This window comes from Egretta garzetta, unplaced genomic scaffold, assembly GCF_000687185.1.
Source record: "Egretta garzetta isolate BGI_Z169 unplaced genomic scaffold, ASM68718v1 scaffold36, whole genome shotgun sequence".
Taxonomy (NCBI): Eukaryota; Metazoa; Chordata; class Aves; order Pelecaniformes; family Ardeidae; genus Egretta; species Egretta garzetta.
The window spans coordinates 3,356,188-3,375,630 of NW_009259975.1; the positions used below are offsets into that span (position 1 = coordinate 3,356,188).

Here is a 19,443-nt window from a genome sequence, read left to right on the forward strand (position 1 = left end):
ACATCATAATTCAGGAAATTTCATTTATGAGGTGTCAACCTACATCCATGCGCATTGAGATCATTTGTAAGTAAATTTATTTAAGTAAAACTGTGAAAATTGATGCTGATCTGGAACAACTCATCACAAACACAGAATATAATCTGGCAGCTGGAACAGTAATTGACTTTTCTGCTTGATTCCTCAATAGGCAGCAAGGATGAGAGCCATATCATGTTTTAATTTTCTTCCAGACAACAAAAAGGGGGCAACAGATCAGTGGCAATCTACTAAAAGCTGTGAGGATATTATTTCCTTAGCCCAGGCTTAGAGTTACACAGCTTTTTGTCAAGATTAGGATCTGGACAGAGTAATAGATCATGAAATGTTCAAAAAGCTGCATGGCAAGAAACAGCAAGGGCACATACGAAGGGTTGCCTGCAAAAAAAAACTAAGCGGGTATAAACTTAGGGGTAGCGGATAGGAGACACTGTCAGCCTTCCTTAAATTGCTTGAGCAAGAACACAGGCCCTCCTACTGTTCAAACTCTTTTTTCTTCTCCTCTCCTTCTTGACCCTTAATTTTATTCTTGTTCCTGCTACAACTAGCCTACACTTTAACAAATCTACTGGGTGGCTGTACTAAACACTGGTGGTATTTCCTGGGAGAAGGAATGCCAGGGTCAAAGTCCAGCCAAGCTTGAAGAGGTGGTCCATAGGGTGCAGCAGCCATTCCCAGGCATAAAAAGCCCAACACCTTGCAGGGTACACTTGCAGGGAGTAGGGATAGACTTAAGGTGTATTGTGCCTTGTAATCAGGACTACAGCCATCACATATGTAGGTACTCTATGTACTAAACATAAAAACATAATGCTATTTTTACCAATAGCTGAAACAAAATGCATCCTTTTCCAAAAGATTTGAAGACATCTAATGTTTAACATGTTGACATTCAGAGAGAAGTAGCTTAATTTATGGGGACCAGGGGGGTAAAGCTCCTCCCATTGTAAGGGAAAATCAGGTTCGTGACCACCTGAGGAACCTGAACATCCATATGGGACCTGATGAGATGCATCCCAGAGTCCTGAGGGAATTGGCTGGTGTAGTTGCCAAGCCACTTCCATAATATTTGAAAAGTCATGGCAGTCAGGTGAAGTCCCTGGGAAATGGAAGAAGGGAAACATTGTGCCCATCTTTAAAAAGGGTTGAAAGGAGGACCCTGGGAACTACTGACTTGTCAGCCTCACCTCTGTGGTGAAGATCTTCCCCCTGGGAATATCATGGAACAGATCCTCCTAAAGCTATGATGAGGCACATGGAGGACAGGGAGGTGATATGAGACAGCCAGCATGGCTTCACCAAGGGCAAGTCCTGCCTGACCAACCTAGTGGCTTTCTATGATGGAGTGACTGCATCAGTGGACAAGGGAAAAACCAATGGACGTCGTCTATCTGGGCTTCTGTAAAGCCTTTGATGGTCCCCCACAACATCCTTCTCTCTAAATTGGGGAGATACGGATTTGATGGGTGCACTGTTCGGTGCATAAGGAACTGGTTGGATGGTTGCATCCAGAGGGTAGTGGTCAACAGCTCCATTTCCAAATGGAGACCAGGGACAAGTGGTGTCCCTCAGGGGTCCGTACTGGGACCGGTGCTGTTTAACGTTTTCATCAGTGACACAGACAGTGAGATCAAGTGCACCCTCAGCAAGTTTGCAGATGACACCAAGCTGAGCAGTGCAGTTAACACACCAGAAGGACGGGATGTCATCCAAAGAGACCTGGACAAGCTGGAGAGGTGGGCCTGTGTGAACCTCATGAGGTTCAACAAGGCCAAGTGCAAGGTCCTGCACCTGGGTCAGGGTAACCCCCAGTATCAGTACAGGCTGGGGGATGAAGGCATTGGGAGCAGCCTTGTGGAGAAGGACTTGGGGGTACTGATGGATGAGAAGCTGGACATGAGCTGGCAATAGGCGCTGGCAGCCCAGAAGGCCAACCGTACCCTGGGCTGCATTAAGAGAACCGCGGCCAGCAGGTCAAGGGAGGTGATTCTGCCCCTCTACTCTGCTCTGGCCAGACTCCACCTGCAGCACTGCGTCCAGCTCTGGAGCCCTCAGCACAAGAAGGACGCGGAACTGTTGGAGCAGGTCCAGGGGAGGGCTACAAATATGATCCGAGGGCTTGAGCACCTCTCCAGGACAGGACAGGCTGAGAGAGTCGGGGTTGTTCAGCTTGGAGAAGAGAAAGCTGCGGGGGTGAAACACTGGAAGGGGTTGCCCAGAGAGGTGGTGGAGGCCCCACCCCTGGTAACATTCAAGGCCAGGTTGGATGGGGCTCTGAGCAACCTGATCTAGTTAGCAGTGTCCCTGCTCACTGCAGGGGGGTTGGACTAGATGACCTCTAGGGGTCCCTCCCAACCCAAAGCATTCTATGATTCTATGACAATTTGAAGTAGAAAAACTGTTTTATTTACTGCAGGTTCCAAATATCTTGCACTATATTCTACTTAATTCCAATCCTGCATTAAACCTAGAAATGGACATACATGGTTTTACTGTTTTCTCTCCCTACCTCCATTTTTCCTAAGGGAAAGATATACTGAGATGTTTGTTTTAAAGTAATATATGCACATTACACTGTACGTGTGTGGCAATAAAGGTAAAGTTAAGTGAGTGCTCCACACGCTCAAAATGAAAGATGGCACAGTGTTTTGTTTGGGTTTGTTGTAGTATTATCTACAGGCTTTGGCTGGTCATCAAGAAAAATCTGTTACCTACAGAGCAAGTTTCACCTTTACAAATAACCCAACAGTCTACGTAAAAATAAAGTGAAGCTTCTTGAAAATCTCATGCTCTGGAGTACAATAAATTCCCCTTCTAACATTAGGCTAGGTAGAATGAAGCTGAAGAAAACAAATAGTTTTCTTGAGAAATATAACCCACAAGCTTTCAACTCACAGCTTATCCACTGTAAACTGTGTTGGTTAATGCCACAAAACATGAAAGAAGCAAAATTTCCCCTGAGCCCCACGTTCAGTGAAATGAAAACGTTTCTGGTTATCTGTACCATACAAAGAGCCAAAAACTATTGAACCCTGGCAGAAGTTATGTTGATAATAATTTTAGCTAGCTTTTCCCTCTAATGACACTAAGAGAAGATAGAAGGAGACAGAATCCACTGCTCTTTTCAGAAAACATCCTGAAAGGAGCTCTAAAAGAGCAATGCTTATTGTAAAATAGCAATTGAAGCAAATCCACTCTCCCCTGTGCATGCAGCTGTTCATTACACAATACTTTGGCTTCAGAAATGAATCCGGCTTCAGAAGGCCTGACCTCTTCCCTGTCCATGTAGTCTCACCTTTCTGCCACAAATTTTTTTCTTCTTGGTTGTGTCACTGCAACTGTTTGGGGGACTGCACTACGAGTTGGTCCACGAAAAGGATTTGGGTTGAAAACCAATGTCTTCTCTGCTTGTCCCAGCTAAACTTGTGGGAAAGCAAATATACGCCAAATACTTTTGGCTAGCATATGCAAAATCACTGTAGCAGGCAGCATGCACACAAAAAAACATTGCCCGCTTTCCCAACCAAGGTATGCTTGCACATGGAAAATACGATAATCTCTGGTTTCTGCATTGTTAGAGAGATACAAGCCAGAAGAAATTCAGAGATCAATGCAAGTGATCAGGGAATTACCTTAGGAAAAATTTACTTAGTAGCAAAAAGTGGACTGGGATTCAGAAGACCAGGATTTTATTTCTAGCTCTTTAATTGTTCTTCAAGTCAAATACAAAGAAGGATATTTAGGCAAGCAGAAGTGAAGATCATGATAGTTGCACATTGCTATTGAATCATCTTGCAATAAAAATGAGCAAGAGACATTATAATAAAAGCAACTATTTTTAGGTGGACACAAGGTACAATTCAAAGATCAAGGTTGAGTTGTGCTGGAAGGAATAAAGTAAAGGTAGCTGAGGCTGAAGGTCACCTCCGTTGTGCAACCAGGAACAAACACTGATTATATGTTTTCAAATGTTTACTCTGTAAGCACAGAGGAACAGGGGCATGGTACAGCAATGCCTGCAGCAACAACGGAGAGCTCAAGCCAACTACAGAAGGAGAGGACACCCTATTTAAGAGCTTCTCTGCTTTTTCCTTTACTTTGAATTATCCCTCTCCTATCCAGCACCAATACAGAAAGTTATTAAAATAACTTATATGATTAGTTGATCAGCAAACAGGAGATGCTTTGTCTATTTGTTCTCTTCAATTCAGAACAAAACAACTCTGTGCTGTATCTGAGTGACTACCACATGTGAAGTGTGAAGGCTTCCGTATCCACTGATCTGATAATTGTACATATACCATCCTTCCCCCTTCTCAGTCCCCCTTCCCTGCTACTCCCCCAGCAACAATGCTGAAGGGGACAAGCCTGAAGCCCTGCATCTGTCTCCTCCCACAACCACACAGTACGTACCCAAAATATAATTCTTTTCTCTGCTTCAAAAAATCCAAAATGACCTCTGTAAACAAACCCAGAGAGAGACGATGACAGTAGATCGGTGGTGAAGGTAGCCATCAAGCAGCAGAAGAAAGTTTGCCAGGCCAGCCTGATGTCCCAGAATGAAGACACTTCTTCTAATGTGAACAGGAGCCTGCCAATGGGCGCGCGAAATACCGAAGCTATCCCTGCTCCTGCACCAGCCGTAATGAAACTGCGCCTGCAACAGGTAGAAGAGTCAAAATTCAGGTAATGGGAAAAGAATGGAAACAAAAAACCTCCATAAACATCTTTTCCTGCCAAAGCTGGATTTATGGGGCTGAATGTAAAGACCTGCTGGTTTATTTTGGGGTTATTATAGCACCTTGCATCAATAGGATTTGAGTTCAGATCTGTCTGTCTTGACCTCTGGCCTTGACAAAACCCTCAATCCTATAACATCGCACGGGGAATGCTGCGCACTGCCGGCGAGCTGCTGAACGGGCACCGACCAGCCCAATGCCGTCTAGATGTGCCACTTCACACCCTGGAAGCAATGCAGTCACAGGGGTGAAATGCCGCAGGGAAAAAAGGTAAGGAAGTTGGGGATTCACTAGAGAATGAGAGTACAGCCCTGGAGCCTGTAGACTCAACATGCCGCCTCAGTCTATAAATGTCTGAGAAATCCATAGGGAACATGTATGCCTTGTCTCCCTCCCTGTAAAGGCGTGGAGCTCACATACACCTCGGAGAGCAACAAACTTCTGTTGCTGTAAGCTGCTCTAGGAGTTCAAATAGCAGAGTTCTGCACTCTGAGCCAGTTCCAGTACAGAAAAAAAAATTAAAAAAAAAAATTAAGAAAAAAAATTAAGTGTTGTAAAGAAAGGCATTAATGGGCAGTCTTCCTTTATACACTTATTATTATTTATTTTCCCCCACACACCATAATTTCCTTTCCAAAGCACCCATTTCATTAGATGAAAACAACATCCTGCATCAGACAAATGTTACATTTTTGGGGAAGGCCACGGTATGCAAAACAGAAGGAAGGATACAGCAAGAGGAGATAAAATTATGCTTGAATTCTGTCTTGGAAAATTAGATTCAAGTCCAGCCTTTGCAGGGGATACAGGGATGATGCCGACACGTATAATGCACTAATCACCAGTGCTCACCAGCTTATAAAACTTGTATCCTCTGGATGTGCTACCTGAGACCTCACGGATATTTTGCAGAAACGCTGAGCATTCAGTACAAGCTGAAGTCATACTTCATACATGCAAAAAGCATACAAAATACTTGAGTATTTTTAATATTAAGAAATTCCAAGTTCTCAGCAAAAAACGCAACAGATCAGAGTCATCTCCAAACATTAGGGGGCCCTTTTGACTTCTCTGTGGTGTCCACAAATTTTATCAGTACAAAGATGGGTGACAATGAGGACAATGGACAGAAAATAAGGGAAAAGATGAGAGAATTTGTGTGTCAAAGCCCTTGACAAACACCAGTAAAGCTACATAGGCAAGTTTATGCCCGATATTTCCCAACTCATAAATGCTGATTTAGAGACACTCTTGTGCATGGATTTTTACTTACATGCTGTATCTTCACAGTGACATTGTTTCCAGCAGCAGGGAACTCAAAAGGTAGTGCACGCCACAGTAAAAGCTGGGCGAGCTTTGCTTGGATGTCTCCAACTTCTTGCTCCAGTCAGCTGTACATGCTACGTGTCCCACCAGTAGTATCAGCAATGAAATTGGACCTCTCCTATGTATCCATTACAGCTACCCAACGGAGGGACGTCCTCAGATCCTTCAACATCCTAACCCTTGCTGAGTTACCGCTCTGCCTGTGACTGTACTTGGAGAGGGTTCATCTCTTGAGCCTATTTAGTAACTCCAAAAGATAGCGGGGAGTGGGAGTCTTTCATCCTGGTCTTTGTAAAGAAGCGAGGTCTCGCTTAGACTGAAATTTGTCTCTGCTGCTCACCGACAACCCTCTCTGGGAAGGGGACTTCCACGCAACCTGTCTCTCCCGGGACAGTTCCTGACTGCAAGCTAGTGCTTCTTTCTAATTATACTATAACTGGATCCTGCAGAGAAAGACAAAAGTTCTCGCTGCTTCTCTTACCACAATTGCTGATTTCTTCCATGACTAACGTTTTGTTTAACTAGCACGTCTCAGATGTGTTTAAATGACTGATCTTAAAAGGCTAAAGGCAAAGGAGTTCTCATATCTTCCCTGTGGTGCTTTTTGATTTTCTTTTAAGCTAGATAGTTCACAGTGGCTGTTCCTTTGAATTCTGTGTATTTCTTTAGGAAATTAATGCATGGGAGTCTTTGTTTTTCCCCTTGATTTAGAAAAAAGAAAACAGTATTGTATAGGGTTTTGTATGTCAACGTGGCAATAAACACCATCCAGAAGACATAAACTGGTTTGTAATTTCTTTTTCTGGAAACTAATCTCATTAATTTCAGTAGAACTGTTCACAAGAGAGAGCTTACCAGAGTTATCTCACAGACACGCATGAGCAGAGAAGAGTCAAATTAAAAAAAGTGTCACAAACAATTTACTTTTTCAAAACTAGACAAATAAAGCAAGGACTCCCTGTGCACATTGTGCAATCTCCATCATCTTTTTTTTCCTGGGCCAGCATCATTAATTTGAGGGTAAAGCCTATGTCTAAAAATCCTGTGGTTTTCTCCCTTCTTATACAACCCAGAAGGCAATGGGAAAAGGTCTTCAGTATCAATGTATTATTTCACAAGCGTTCGATAAAACAACTTGTGAACTTTCTTTTAATTAAAGAATTATAAAGTTGTTTAATTAAACAACTTTCTTATAATTAGAGTGGGTGACTTTTTCCCCATTCCAAAGCAACAAACAGCAGGAAGGCTGGAAGACTGCTGGAGCAGCATCTCCATTTCCTTTCCAGATGGAATGGGCTCACCGGTGATGCACCGGACACCCCCAGGGTGCCGAGGGCGGGCAGCAGGGTGGCCCCCCCAAGAGCCCCACAGCTCTGCCCATCACTTACTTATCAGCTGAATTCTGAAACCTGGTGAAGATCGGGAGGTGGATGCCCAGGGTGTCCGACTGCAGCTGGCTCACGCCACAACCCAGGAGAGCACTAAAAGCGATGTTGTATAATCGAGAGCACTCTTTCAGTAAATTATTCATAAATCAGCCATGGTTTAAAGGCAGGGGAGGACAGAGCCTTAGCCGGCGCGCAGCAGCAAAGCTAGATTGGTTTCAACAGATTTGAACATGGAAAATGCTGAACACGTCTTTTAAATATGCAAAGTCCCCTTGACATAAAGCAGGAGGCTATTAAAGACTTTCAGGTTCTCGACTCAGAGACTTAAACGTCTCTTTTTCAAGGAGTGTCATGATGATAAACCATGAAATGCCTTTTGAAGAACTGCAGGATAACGTCTGCCCAAGTGTGGTGATATGTCAGGCTATAGCCCATCATTTCAATCATCTGTTCCCAGGTTAATGACCATGGCAGTCAGAACAGCCCTACTTCTAACAGAAGATGTGTAATGATTTAAATTATTACAGTGTGTTCCCAGGCAGCACTTCAAACTACCTTTAAAAGGGAAAAAAAAAATCCAAACCTGTAGTGAAATGAAAAGTCTATTCATTGTATAATCTTGGAAGACTTTTCTACAAGACTTAAATTAGGAGCCTTAATGAATCTCTCAGAGGCTTTTAGCAACTTACGTGTGTTTATGTTTAATAAAAATGGTGGAGGGTTCCAGCTAAATTAAATTAAACTAGCTCTTAATTCCTATGTTTTGAAAAGACATCGTGTTAATACCGTGCTGACTTTCTTCATGGAAATATGATTCAATCCTTTGGCTCATGCATCACTGTTACCAACCCAGCACAAAGGAAAAAACTCACAGCTGCAGTCTCTGAGCTCCTGGAGACAAATGTCTGAAAGCAAAGAAAACAAAAGAAGCCTAAAGGGAGAGCTAAACCTTGGTTATCGTTGTCTGGAAGGTTTGTGGATGCCTCTGACTAACCATGCACTCCTATTTTTGAACATCTGAGTCATCCCCTAGGGTGCTGCACCCCTGTGCAAATAAATAAATAAATAAAAACCCACGGAGTAACAGAAAATGTAAAAGGGCGGTGGGGAGGATGATAGGTTTGGTCAGGGTGGTGAAGAGGAAGAGAACAAACCTCAAGGATGAATGCTTTGCAAAACCAAAAAGGATCAGAAATAAAACAGCAAACCAGCCAACAAACGATCTATATCATATTAGCAGAGACCAGTTTTACCATCTCTACTCAAGATATGGTTTAACAATGGCAATAAAGTGCAGCGGGATCCTCCTCGAAATGGTGAATAAAGGAAATGATGCCACTTAACCAAAACAGAAAAGCCCAAAATCTGGCCTGCAGTTACTAAGTTTGGCTGTACTGCAGCACCGTAAATTTTAAGAACCACTCTGGCCTACAGAGCAGGGCTGGGCACCCCTCCTCTCCCCTTCGCACAAGGCCCTGGACCACAATAGGATGATGGGCATTCTCTGTATATAGCAAGGGGGGATAAAAACATTATCCTTCATAAAGACTATAAAGTCTACTTTTGCCTACCTAGAAACATAGGATTACGCTCCTGCGTGAACAAGAAGCAGCTCCGACCTGACTTGCAGCCTGCCATCTGCAGAGCCGGCAAAGCAGCGCCCGGTTCCTGCGCTCGCCCTTAGCCGGCACCAGCGGCTGCCGTGCATGTAACCTGGAAGCACGGACCCCGAGGGCCGGGCTGTCCATCACTCTGTGCCTCGCACAGCCACTCACAGCACTTCTGCAGGCGGCTATGAAATTGTTGCCCCTTTTGTGTTGCAGACATTTGAGACTGGCTTTATCTTTATTCAGACTTTGCATAGGTAAAAGCAGTGACACAAGGTGCAAAGCAGGCGGCAGGCCATAGCTACAGGACAGGTTGCTTTTCAGAAACAAAACAGCCTGCAGTTGTCCAGATAACTGCTTGCTGAGCCTCGAAGGGAATTGTACTGGGGAACCAAGCCACTATTTAAAACACACAATGAAAAAAATGTTTTTCTTCACTTAATGGCATGAACAGTTGTGCTAATATGAAAGAGGGGACAGCACAGGTGAAAAGAGCTCCAATGCAGGGTATTTTTTACGCCAGCGCTGCCACCAGGACAGACATTGCAAACCCATGCCCTCAGCCTGACAGCTTTAACTTTTGTCTGCTATTTCTTACCCCAAATGGATCATGGGACCTTCTGGCCCACAGAAGAGCCCAGAGGCTACAGCCAGCACGCATGAGACAAATGTCCCTAAAAAGGTCTTGATGTTAAAAAGATGTTGAACAGAAGTGCCATTCAGATACCCAATGATTTCTGGCAAGCCAGATGGTGAACCTGCTGGGCAAAAGAACTGCAAAGGAAGGAGGAAAAAAAAAAAAAAAAAAAAGGAGAAATGGAGTCAACAATCATTAGGTGTTCATAGAATCATGGAACGTTTTGAGTTAGAAGGGACCTTCAGAGGTCATCTAGCCCAACCCCCCTGCAGGGAGCAGGGACACCACTAACTAGATCAGGTTGCTCAGAGCCCCGTCCAACCTGGCCTTGAATGTTACCAGGGGTGGGGCCTCCACCACCTCTCTGGGCAACCCCTTCCAGTGTTTCACCACCCTCATTGTAAAGAATTTCTTCCTTATATCCAGTCTAAACCTACCCTGTTTTAGTTTAAAACCATTACCCCTTGTCCTGTTGTGTGTGGTCGTGTGTTAGATGTGTCTATGGACACTTTTTTTAAGTTCAGCCCTCACTTTGCTCTGTTCACAAACAAACTTTCCCAGAATTAACAGACAACGTAGATATACCTATAAATCCTGGCTACACATAAAAATTCAAGCTCCCAACAGTGTTGCTATACACACATACTGGGGGTAATGAGAGAAGAAAATGATCGAGGGCCCCTGCCCCAGCCCCCTGCCATCCCCCCAATTGCTCGAAGCCAACCAGCCTCTTGTCTTTGCACAGACTCTCTGCGGGGCAGGGTGTACACATGAACCTGCGCAATTTGTCCAGCCAGTTCAGAGTTTAGATAGCTTAAAACTGGTCAGTTGTTACCCATATAACAGCAAACTGCCTCTTCCTACTCTTGCTGGATTTTGGAGTAAGTTCAGTAAAACATTGACTTTTTCTCTCACCTACGCTGTTAATTGCCTGCCTATAATTAAATTGAACACAGCAGGACAGTAAATGACAGAAAGGCTCAATGTTTTAGCCTTGCTGCCTCATAAAAGTACTGAACGGGGCTACAAGCGATACCCGCATCGCACAGCTAAAAGATCAATCTAAAACCAACAGTAACTTTTATATGGACTGATGGTCCTTGGCTTAGGCCCCTTCTAAACACAGAGTTTTCACAAGTTACACCAGCTGCCACTTGTATTTATATTATAAACACCACATGCAAAGTGTAAATTGCATTGCCACCACCACTGATTTCACCCCAGACGCTTTTATACAAGTTATGGGCGGTGGAATCCAGCTTTAGGCTGACAGCCAAGAAAGACCTCTCCAATTGGGTTGTATAATAGAAGGTTAGTTTTTTTTAAATAAGATACTAAATTAACCAGTATTTGGAAGAGCAAGAGATTTGGGTTATCACAGTGTTACAGGCTTGTTGTGTAGGAGATGTAACACTTACCAGCACTGAGCCTGAAGAGAGAACCACCATAGCCAGCCCAGACCCAAACACGCACAGCCAGGTCATGTGGATGTTGCCATCCTGTCTGGTTAACAAATAGATTAATACATCGGCACCCACAGACCAGCTCCTGCTTTTCAATGATCTTTTGTCCCACAGATTTCTGCAGGCAGAAGGTGTACCACAGGGAAAAACCAAAACAAGCAGTGCAGGCGTTTTAGAAGGACAGGAGTGAGTAAGGGCAAGGTGAATGATGACGTTCAGAGTCATGTCATGTTTTTTTCCCCAGGACTTCCTGCCCATCTCTAAAAACACTATAAAGGATCCATTGTTACCCGTCAAGGACCTTTTCTGTTCAGAAGCAGAGTTAAAGGACCTTAAGAACACGCACAAGAAAGCACTAAATGGTGTCTTCAGGAGACATTTTGCCTGAATGGAGGCTTCAAAGTCTTACATCAGTGATTACCTTTACGAATTTGCAGCTATTATTAGTAGACAGAACATATGTGAGCAAGCTCTTCCCTGCTTTATTTTAACCGAAAGGACATCTTCCATAAATGTGGCCTTCTCACACTTAAAAAACCCAGTCTCCCTGGGTTTTTGGTTTGTTTATTTGGGCTTGGGCTGACCGCAGCCGTGCTGTCTCCAGAACTCCTCAGCTCCCACGTTCTTTGCCGCCTTCTGCTGCGCGCAGCTGTGATTCATTGTGCGCGCAGGTCAAACGCATCCCTTGCATTTCTGAGGTCACAGCATTACAGCCGGCCACCGCAGCCTTCCCAGCAGCATCTCCCGCCAAGGCATCGTGCAGCAGCCAAACAGCAAAGCAAAGTGCACGAAAATTAGTTTTGCTCACCCGCAACTGGAGGAGATATTTAGATGGGAAGGTCTTCCAGGGCGGGAATGACATGTTTGTACTGATATCAGAGCCTGTGAGCGCTTACCTCCTGTCCCTCTGTACTAGTTTAATACAGCAGGACAAATTTTGTAATACAACAGGACCAACAGTGTGTGTAACTGTTGCTGTCATGCCCTGGAGTCAAATTGTGGTTTCTTTCTATATATGTTTTATTTATACTTTAGTGTGTACATATACACACACGCAAGTCTATACATACAAATGCATATATATGTGCGTGCATGTGTATTCATCCACTGTTTATATATTTTATAAACATACACATAGTCTGTATATAAGAAACCCCAGGGAAAAAATAGCCCAAGGGCATTACATATGCTTTCCTCATGGAAAACCTGAACTTGTTCATTACTTGGACTTTCCCTCTGATATAGTCAGCCTCCATCTGTTCCACAGGATAAGTCTTCCCTTGCATTTCTGTGAAGTGACTGAGATCTGTCCTTCAGCAGTTGGCAGCATTGTTCCATTATCTTGATTTCACAGAATAATGGAGGACACATCCACATCTCCCTTGTACTGGAGAGCCCAGAACTGGACCCAGGACTCCAGGTGTGGCCTCACCAGTGCTGAACAGAGGGGAAGGATCACCTCCCTCCACCTGCTGGCAACACTCCTAACCAGCCCAGGAGGCTGTTGGCTGAATGGCACCACAGTCACCTGGTCTATCAAGCACCGCTTCCTTCCAGTTTTGCTTTTGTCTGCAAGGTGGCTGAGGGTGCACCCTGTCCCATTATGCAGGTCAGTAGCAAAGACACCCAACAGTGTTTGGCCCCAGTGTTGGCCCACACCCATGGGGACCAACCTCCAGCTGGACTTTGCGCTGCTAATCAGAGTGCTCTGAGCCCAGCAGTTCTGCCAGTTTTAAATCCATCTCACTGTCCACTTATCCAACCCATACACGATTGGTTTGTCTATGAGGATGGTACGGGAGACACTGATGAAAGCCTTGCTAAAGTCAAGATAAACCACATCCACTGCTCCAGTCATCTCATTGTAGAAGGTTGTTATCCACTGTAAATCCATGCTGACTTCACCCAATCACCTTCTTGTCCTTCATACGGTTAGAAATGGTTTCCAGGATTATTTGATCTATCACCTTCCAGGGGTTAAGATGAGGTTGACTGTCCTGGAGTTCCCCAGGTCTCCTCCTTGCCCTAGGAGTGACACTGGCTTTCTTCCAATATCTTGGGACACAATTGGGACAGCTGACCCCAAATGGCCAAAGGGATATCTCATACTGTACGACATCATGCTCAGTACATAAGCTGGGGGAAGAAAGAAGGGGGGGGACGTTCAGAGTGATGCCGTTTGTCTTCCCAAGTCACCATTATGCGTGATGGAGCCCTGCTTTCCTGGAGATGGCTGCACACCTGCTTGCCCATGGGAAGCAGTGAATTAATGCCTTGCTTTGCTTTGCTTGTGTGTGCAGCTTTTGCTTTACCTATTGAACTGTCTCTATCTCAACCCACGAGCTTTCTCACTTTTGCTCTTCCAATTCTCTCTCCTATCACGTGGGTGAGAGTGAGCGAGAGGCTGTGTGGGGCTGAGTTGCCAGCTGGGGTTAAACCACGACACCTGCTCATTGGAATGAACTGTTCTTCACCACAGACGAGATAATCCCTGAAAACCAACCAGCCCTCTTGGGCCCCTATTCTCTCCAGGATGGTTTCCTTTGGGATTCTTCCAAGCAGATCCCTGAACAGCCCAAAGTGCTCTCCTGAAGTTCAGAATTGTGATCCTTCTTTTTGATTTTTCTTCCTCATCTCAGGATCCTGCATGCCATCTTTTCATGGGCACTGCTGCCTCCAACCTTCACATCCCTGACCGGTCTTTCCTTGTCTGTAAGTACGAGGTCCAGCAGAGCATATTCTGTCATTGGCTTCTTGATGATCTATCAGGAAGTTATCAATGCACTCCAAAAACTTTGTGGATTGCTTGTGACCTGCTGTGTTGTCCTTCCAGGAGATACTGGGGTGGTTGGCTAAAGACCCCCACAAGGATCTGAGCCAGTGACCATGAGACTTCTGCCAGTTGTCTGAAGACAGCCTTGTCTAATTCTTCATGAGCTGGTGGTCTATAGCAAACACCCGCAACAACATCACACATGTTGGTGTGCCCTCTAACCCTGATCTGCAAGCTCTCAGATGACTCTCATCTGTCCCAAAGCAGAGCTGCACCCGTTCCCACTGCTTTCTCACAAAAAAGAGCAACTGCCCCTCCTAACCATCCCAGTCTGTCCTTCCTAAAGAGCCCATATCCAGCCACTGCAGCACTCCAGCAGTGTCAGCTGTCCCACCGTATCTGTGCAGACAAGGAGCTCAGCTGCCATGCTCCAGCCTCAGCAAGAGGCCTCAGGCACCGCCCGCCACCCCAAACCTGCAGAGGTGCACCTTCCCTTGGGAACTTGCTTTGGGTTGTGGCCTCTGCTGAGCCAGGGGTAATTTCTCCCTCGGGTGCTGGGGACCATCTCCGGCAGCTCTTTGCCATGGCTGCTGAGCACAGAAGCACTGTCAGCCCCGACCCCGTGTCCCTTCTGCACAAATTGCTGCGTCTGCTGGCTGCACACCATGCTCGATGGTTATACAGGCTCCCCCAGCACCAGCGGAGAGGATGCCTGACCCTCACCAGTCAGAACTAAGCTGGAACAAAAGCTCAAAGCCTCTTTCTTCAAGAAGCTCTTCAGTATTAATACTATCTAACATAGGTATCACAAACCAGGTGAAAATTTTACTACCTGCTTCCCTCTATGGGTGAGAAAAACAAGAAGTCGGGGTCAGAGATGCCTTAACATCTACATTGGTTTTAGCCATTCAGTGATTTTTACTGACACCATCCCAATTATCACAGAGGTGATGATACCCATCAAGGACGAATTAATCATTCCACAATAATCTATTACAGCATTAGCAAAAGATAGCTGCCCCAGACATAGAAAGAAATAACATATCTGATACGAGGCCCACATTCACTCAGTACCTTAGGAGAAACCTAATCCGTTCCCTTGGACATCAACACTACCTAAAGCAGCACGTGCGCCATTAGGTACAAGGAGGAAGAGGAAGGCCACAATATTTTAAAGACCACCTTCATCAACCTCATGACAAGAACACCATCAGATATTGCACTGTACTGCAGGCTAAGTTGTGGCAAAGGCCACCAAAGCAGGCATACACAAAGCACCGCAGGATACCTGATGTCTGCACCCACCTAGACAGGCAGCACCTCCAGTCAGTTAAAACTTTACAATGCAGATTTGCTAATAAACAAACACAGAAGAGGTCACCTGACTTCCTCTTGCTCACCTGCAGATAATTTTCCACCAGGTCCCATTTCAATCTGATGAGAGAGTAAATTATCTGATGAACCAGAAACCCCAGCATCCCAACCGCTGTTCCGATTAGCCCCATCAGCAGCCATCGATCCCACTCTTTTCTAGAAACAGGAAAACACAGTTACCGCTCAGCCTATACCACAGGACTATTTGCCATGCTTCCTCTCACAAACATGCAAGTTCCATTTTTAGAGCATTTTGATTATTAACTGTGACTGCATGAGCAAGGGGCTGGTTGTGCCAGTATCTCTTTAGAAAGTGCACACTCCACAAAACTTCACCTTCAGGTAAAAGCCATTTCCATTTGGGTAAGGAAGATGGTTGGATTTTTTGGTTTTGTTTTTTCAATGTATAAGTAGCAGTGCAATCCGCTTTCAGACGCTGATGGTGTGATACCATCTCAAAATTCAGTCGTGTCACTCGGTAATTAAGCATTCAGTAGAACGCTCTTCAACTCATTCCAAAGTAATCCCTGTTGTCTTCTACTGCAACTAATGCACCAAGTGCCTATCATATAAATGTGCACACCTTTACCTCTAGTTTCTGTCTTTCCTAAGCTTTTACTTCTAATAATAATTGTGCACGAATAGTAATTTCTGATTTATTTCCAGTATCATCTGGAACTAGAGCACTCCTACTGAGATTCAAACACCAAATTCCCTACAGATTACACTAAGAGGCAGTGAATGTCAAGAAAAGTCTCAGTAAGAGAACAATCCCCCAAACCTCTGCAAAGTCTTTTCCTTCTAAGTTATATACACTGAAAGGTTAATACATTTTTTTTTTGCTTATTCAGTAATCTGTCAAGAGCAAAGGCATAAGCACTTTCAAAAAATGCTTTTAATCGAAGTTGCTTGCCACTTGGCCCCCTTCTACATTCCATTGAAGTATTTTCCTATGTACAGAAACAATAAATAATATTTTCTTAACTCCTTCTGCTATCAGGCATCTCCCTGGATCATCTAAATTACCCATAGTTTAGAGGCAACTTAACAGTGTTTAAGATAAGTTTACCTGTATGTTTTCTCTTCTAGCCACTTCTTATAAACTTTACTGTGTGAAGGCAAATAATCCAAACTCTCATAGGCCATCTGGTGTTCTCTCTCCTCCTCCTTGCAGTGATAATATGCTAAACTGCTTCTGCTGGTGCTGCATTGCTTCCTAACATCCTGAGAATGAATCAGATCAGGTCCATGATCTTCTGCCATTAACATCTCCTCTTCACCACTTTCCACACGTGTCCCATGGGAAAAAAGTGATGACATTATGGTGGCCTCCAAGACTCTTTGGAATGCCAGCAAGAACGATGAGAGCCCCAGATCAGTCTCCTTGAAACTGAAAGAGAGAGGAATGGAAAAGCACAGGAGGTTGGAGAAGCTGTGGCGCAGAGATTGGCTGGTTTGTTTTTGGTCTCGGTTTGCTGTGGCTACGCGTAGACCCAGCACAGTCGAAGCAACGAAAACTTGTCTGAGCTGGAGCTCTCTGGTGAAGAAGTCACTCCGAGAACAGACCGACCGCTGTAGCAAGATTATTGCACCGGCTCCTTGCCGACTGTTCAGAGGACAGGGATGTTTAAGCCATAGGGGGTCTGTCTGTTTTAAAGAGATCATAGAATCATAGAATAGTTTGGGTTGGAAGGGACCCCTAGAGGTCATCTAGTCCAACCCCCCTGCAGCGAGCAGGGACACCGCTAACTAGATCAGGTTGCTCAGAGCCCCGTCCAACCTGACCTTGAATGTTTCCAGGGATGGGGCCTCCACTACCTCTCTGGGCAACCTGTTCCAGTGTTTCACCACCCTCATTGTAAAGAACTTCTTCCTTATATCTAGTCTAAACCTACCCTGGTTTAGTTTAAAACCATTACCCCTTGTCCTGTCATAGCTGGCCCTACTAAAAAGATTTTCCCCATCTTTCCTATAGGCCCCCTTTAGGTACTGAAAGGCCGCAATCAGGTCTCCCCGCAGCCTTCTCTTCTCCAGGCTGAACAAGCCCAACTCTCTCAGCCTGTCCTGTCCTGGAGAGGTGCTCCAGCCCTCGGATCATATTTGTAGACCTCCTCTGGACCCACTCCAACACTTCCATGTCCTTCTTGTGCTGAGGGCTCCAGAGCTGGATGCAGTGCTCCAGGTGGAGTCTGACCAGAGCAGAGTAGAGGGGCAGAATCACCTCCCTTGACCTGCTGGCCGCGGTTCTCCTGATGCAGCCCAGGGTACGGTTGGCCTTCTGGGCTGCCAGCGCCCATTGCCGGCTCATGCTTTTCATCCACCAGCTCCCCCAAGTCCCTCTCGGCAGGGCTGCTCTCGATCCTTTCTTCCTGCAGCCTGTATTGATACTGGGGGTTACCCCGACCCAGGTGCAGGACCTTGCACTTGGCCTTGTTGAACCTCATGAAGTTCACAGAGGCCCACCTCTCCAGCTTGTCCAGGTCTCTCTGGATGATATCCCATCCTTCTGGTGTGTCAACCGCACCACTCAGCTTGGTGTCATCCGCAAACTTGCTGAGGGCGCACTTGATCTCACTGTCTGTGTCTTTGATGAAAACGTTAAACAGCACCGGTCCCAGTACGGACCCCTGAGGGACACCACTCGTCACCGGTCTCCATCTCCAGATGACCACTTGCTGTGCTTTGGGCTGTCCAGAGATCTCGATCCACTCCTCTAATCACACAATTTAATTAAATAAAACAAAATCTAGGTTGCAGTGACATTCAGTTAAACCCTGAATTCCCAGTATTATATAGGCACCATAAAAAAGCCTATTCTCTAACAATTTCCTCTGAATTTATGTGTCAAATTTCTTTTTAGACATACAAAACCCATTTGCTAGACTACCAAACTCACTACAGCTTGGATACTTTACCCAAGGTAGTTTGCTAGTTGGCAGTTCAGTCAAAGCAGAAAAAGACTTGATGCATGTCAAATATTTACTGTAAATTAAAAATGGGTAACATGCTGTGCATTTGCCACCTCCAAGTTGTGGTTTTGTTTACCAAAGACAGAGTAGAGAGATTTCTGCTGCTCTCCACTTACTGGCACATGGACCAATTTGGAAAGGTCTCATCTGAAGTAATAAGGAAATAAATAGTTCCTGGTTGTCAGTTAGTGAATACTAAATGTCAAGAGACAAAAAAACCCCATCTTTACACAAGCCACATGGAAATTACCTGAAACCAAGTCTTTTGGAGCTATGGTTTCTGAACTGCTGAAAGGTTCCTTGTGGCCCACTACTCACACTTCTCAAATGTAACGCAATACATCGTTGAGGCAATACTGCCCGGGGCAGGGGGGCACCTCCATATCAGGATATAGCAATGGCCTAAGTCCAATTTCTTATACCATGACTGTGGGGTTTTGCCAGCTCAATCAGGCATTTCATTCCAGAGATTTCAAAAGTACAATGGAAATTCCAGACCTGGCAACTCTCAGTCTGAGAAAAAAAAGAGTTAAGAGAAGAAAAGCGGTCTAGGTGGAAACCAAGGACTTGAGAAAATAATTGTTGCTGGAAACTGTGTGAATAGCTATGAGCAACAGTAAATGCATTAGAAAAGTTAATGTTACTTTCCTTACAGATACGGGGAAATAAATTTATTTTTGCCACCAGTATATCCATAGAGAAGATATCTGACAACACACACACCTTGTGTCATCAATTAAAATTGCTTCCATCAAAGGTGAATTGAGGAGGAATAGCCAGGTTCTGACTCCGATTTTGACCTGTTCTTATCTAAAAAGTGGTAAGTGCTTTATTAAACACAGTAGCTCAGACCTTATTTTTGGGTTTAAGCACAAAAATGTATTGAGATTACACTGCTAATTTATGCTTGTACAAAAGTTGGGTTTAACTAGTCCTATTCCAAGTTTAAAACAGAGCAAAGGAAAGCAGAGCTCAGATGAGAAAAGCAGGCACCTGAGCAGAGCTCCTGGCTGGGACCCCACTGCTGCTTCATTCAGGGATGCCCAGTGTGGCTACGTCGAGCTCTCCGTTTAGCCCATTTCTTTATTTCTGGAACATGGGAATTTGTATGATGTCATGTTCTAGTTG

General features: G+C 44.9%; 1 protein-coding gene across 1 annotated transcript in view; it reads right to left on the reverse strand.

Moving 5' to 3' along the window:
• The window catches only part of LOC118452454 (chloride channel protein D-like), an 81,340-nt gene extending 64,674 nt beyond the window's left edge, over positions 1-16,666 (reverse strand). Inside the window, exons 1-6 of the mRNA XM_035895879.1 lie at positions 16,416-16,666; positions 15,373-15,502; positions 11,155-11,235; positions 9,698-9,873; positions 7,493-7,585; positions 4,453-4,696 (exon numbers count right to left, since the gene is read on the reverse strand). Coding sequence (XP_035751772.1) covers positions 4,453-4,696; positions 7,493-7,585; positions 9,698-9,873; positions 11,155-11,235; positions 15,373-15,502; positions 16,416-16,666 — 975 coding nt within the window. The remainder of the gene's footprint in view (positions 1-4,452; positions 4,697-7,492; positions 7,586-9,697; positions 9,874-11,154; positions 11,236-15,372; positions 15,503-16,415) is intronic.
• Positions 16,667-19,443: the final 2,777 nt, after the last annotated feature.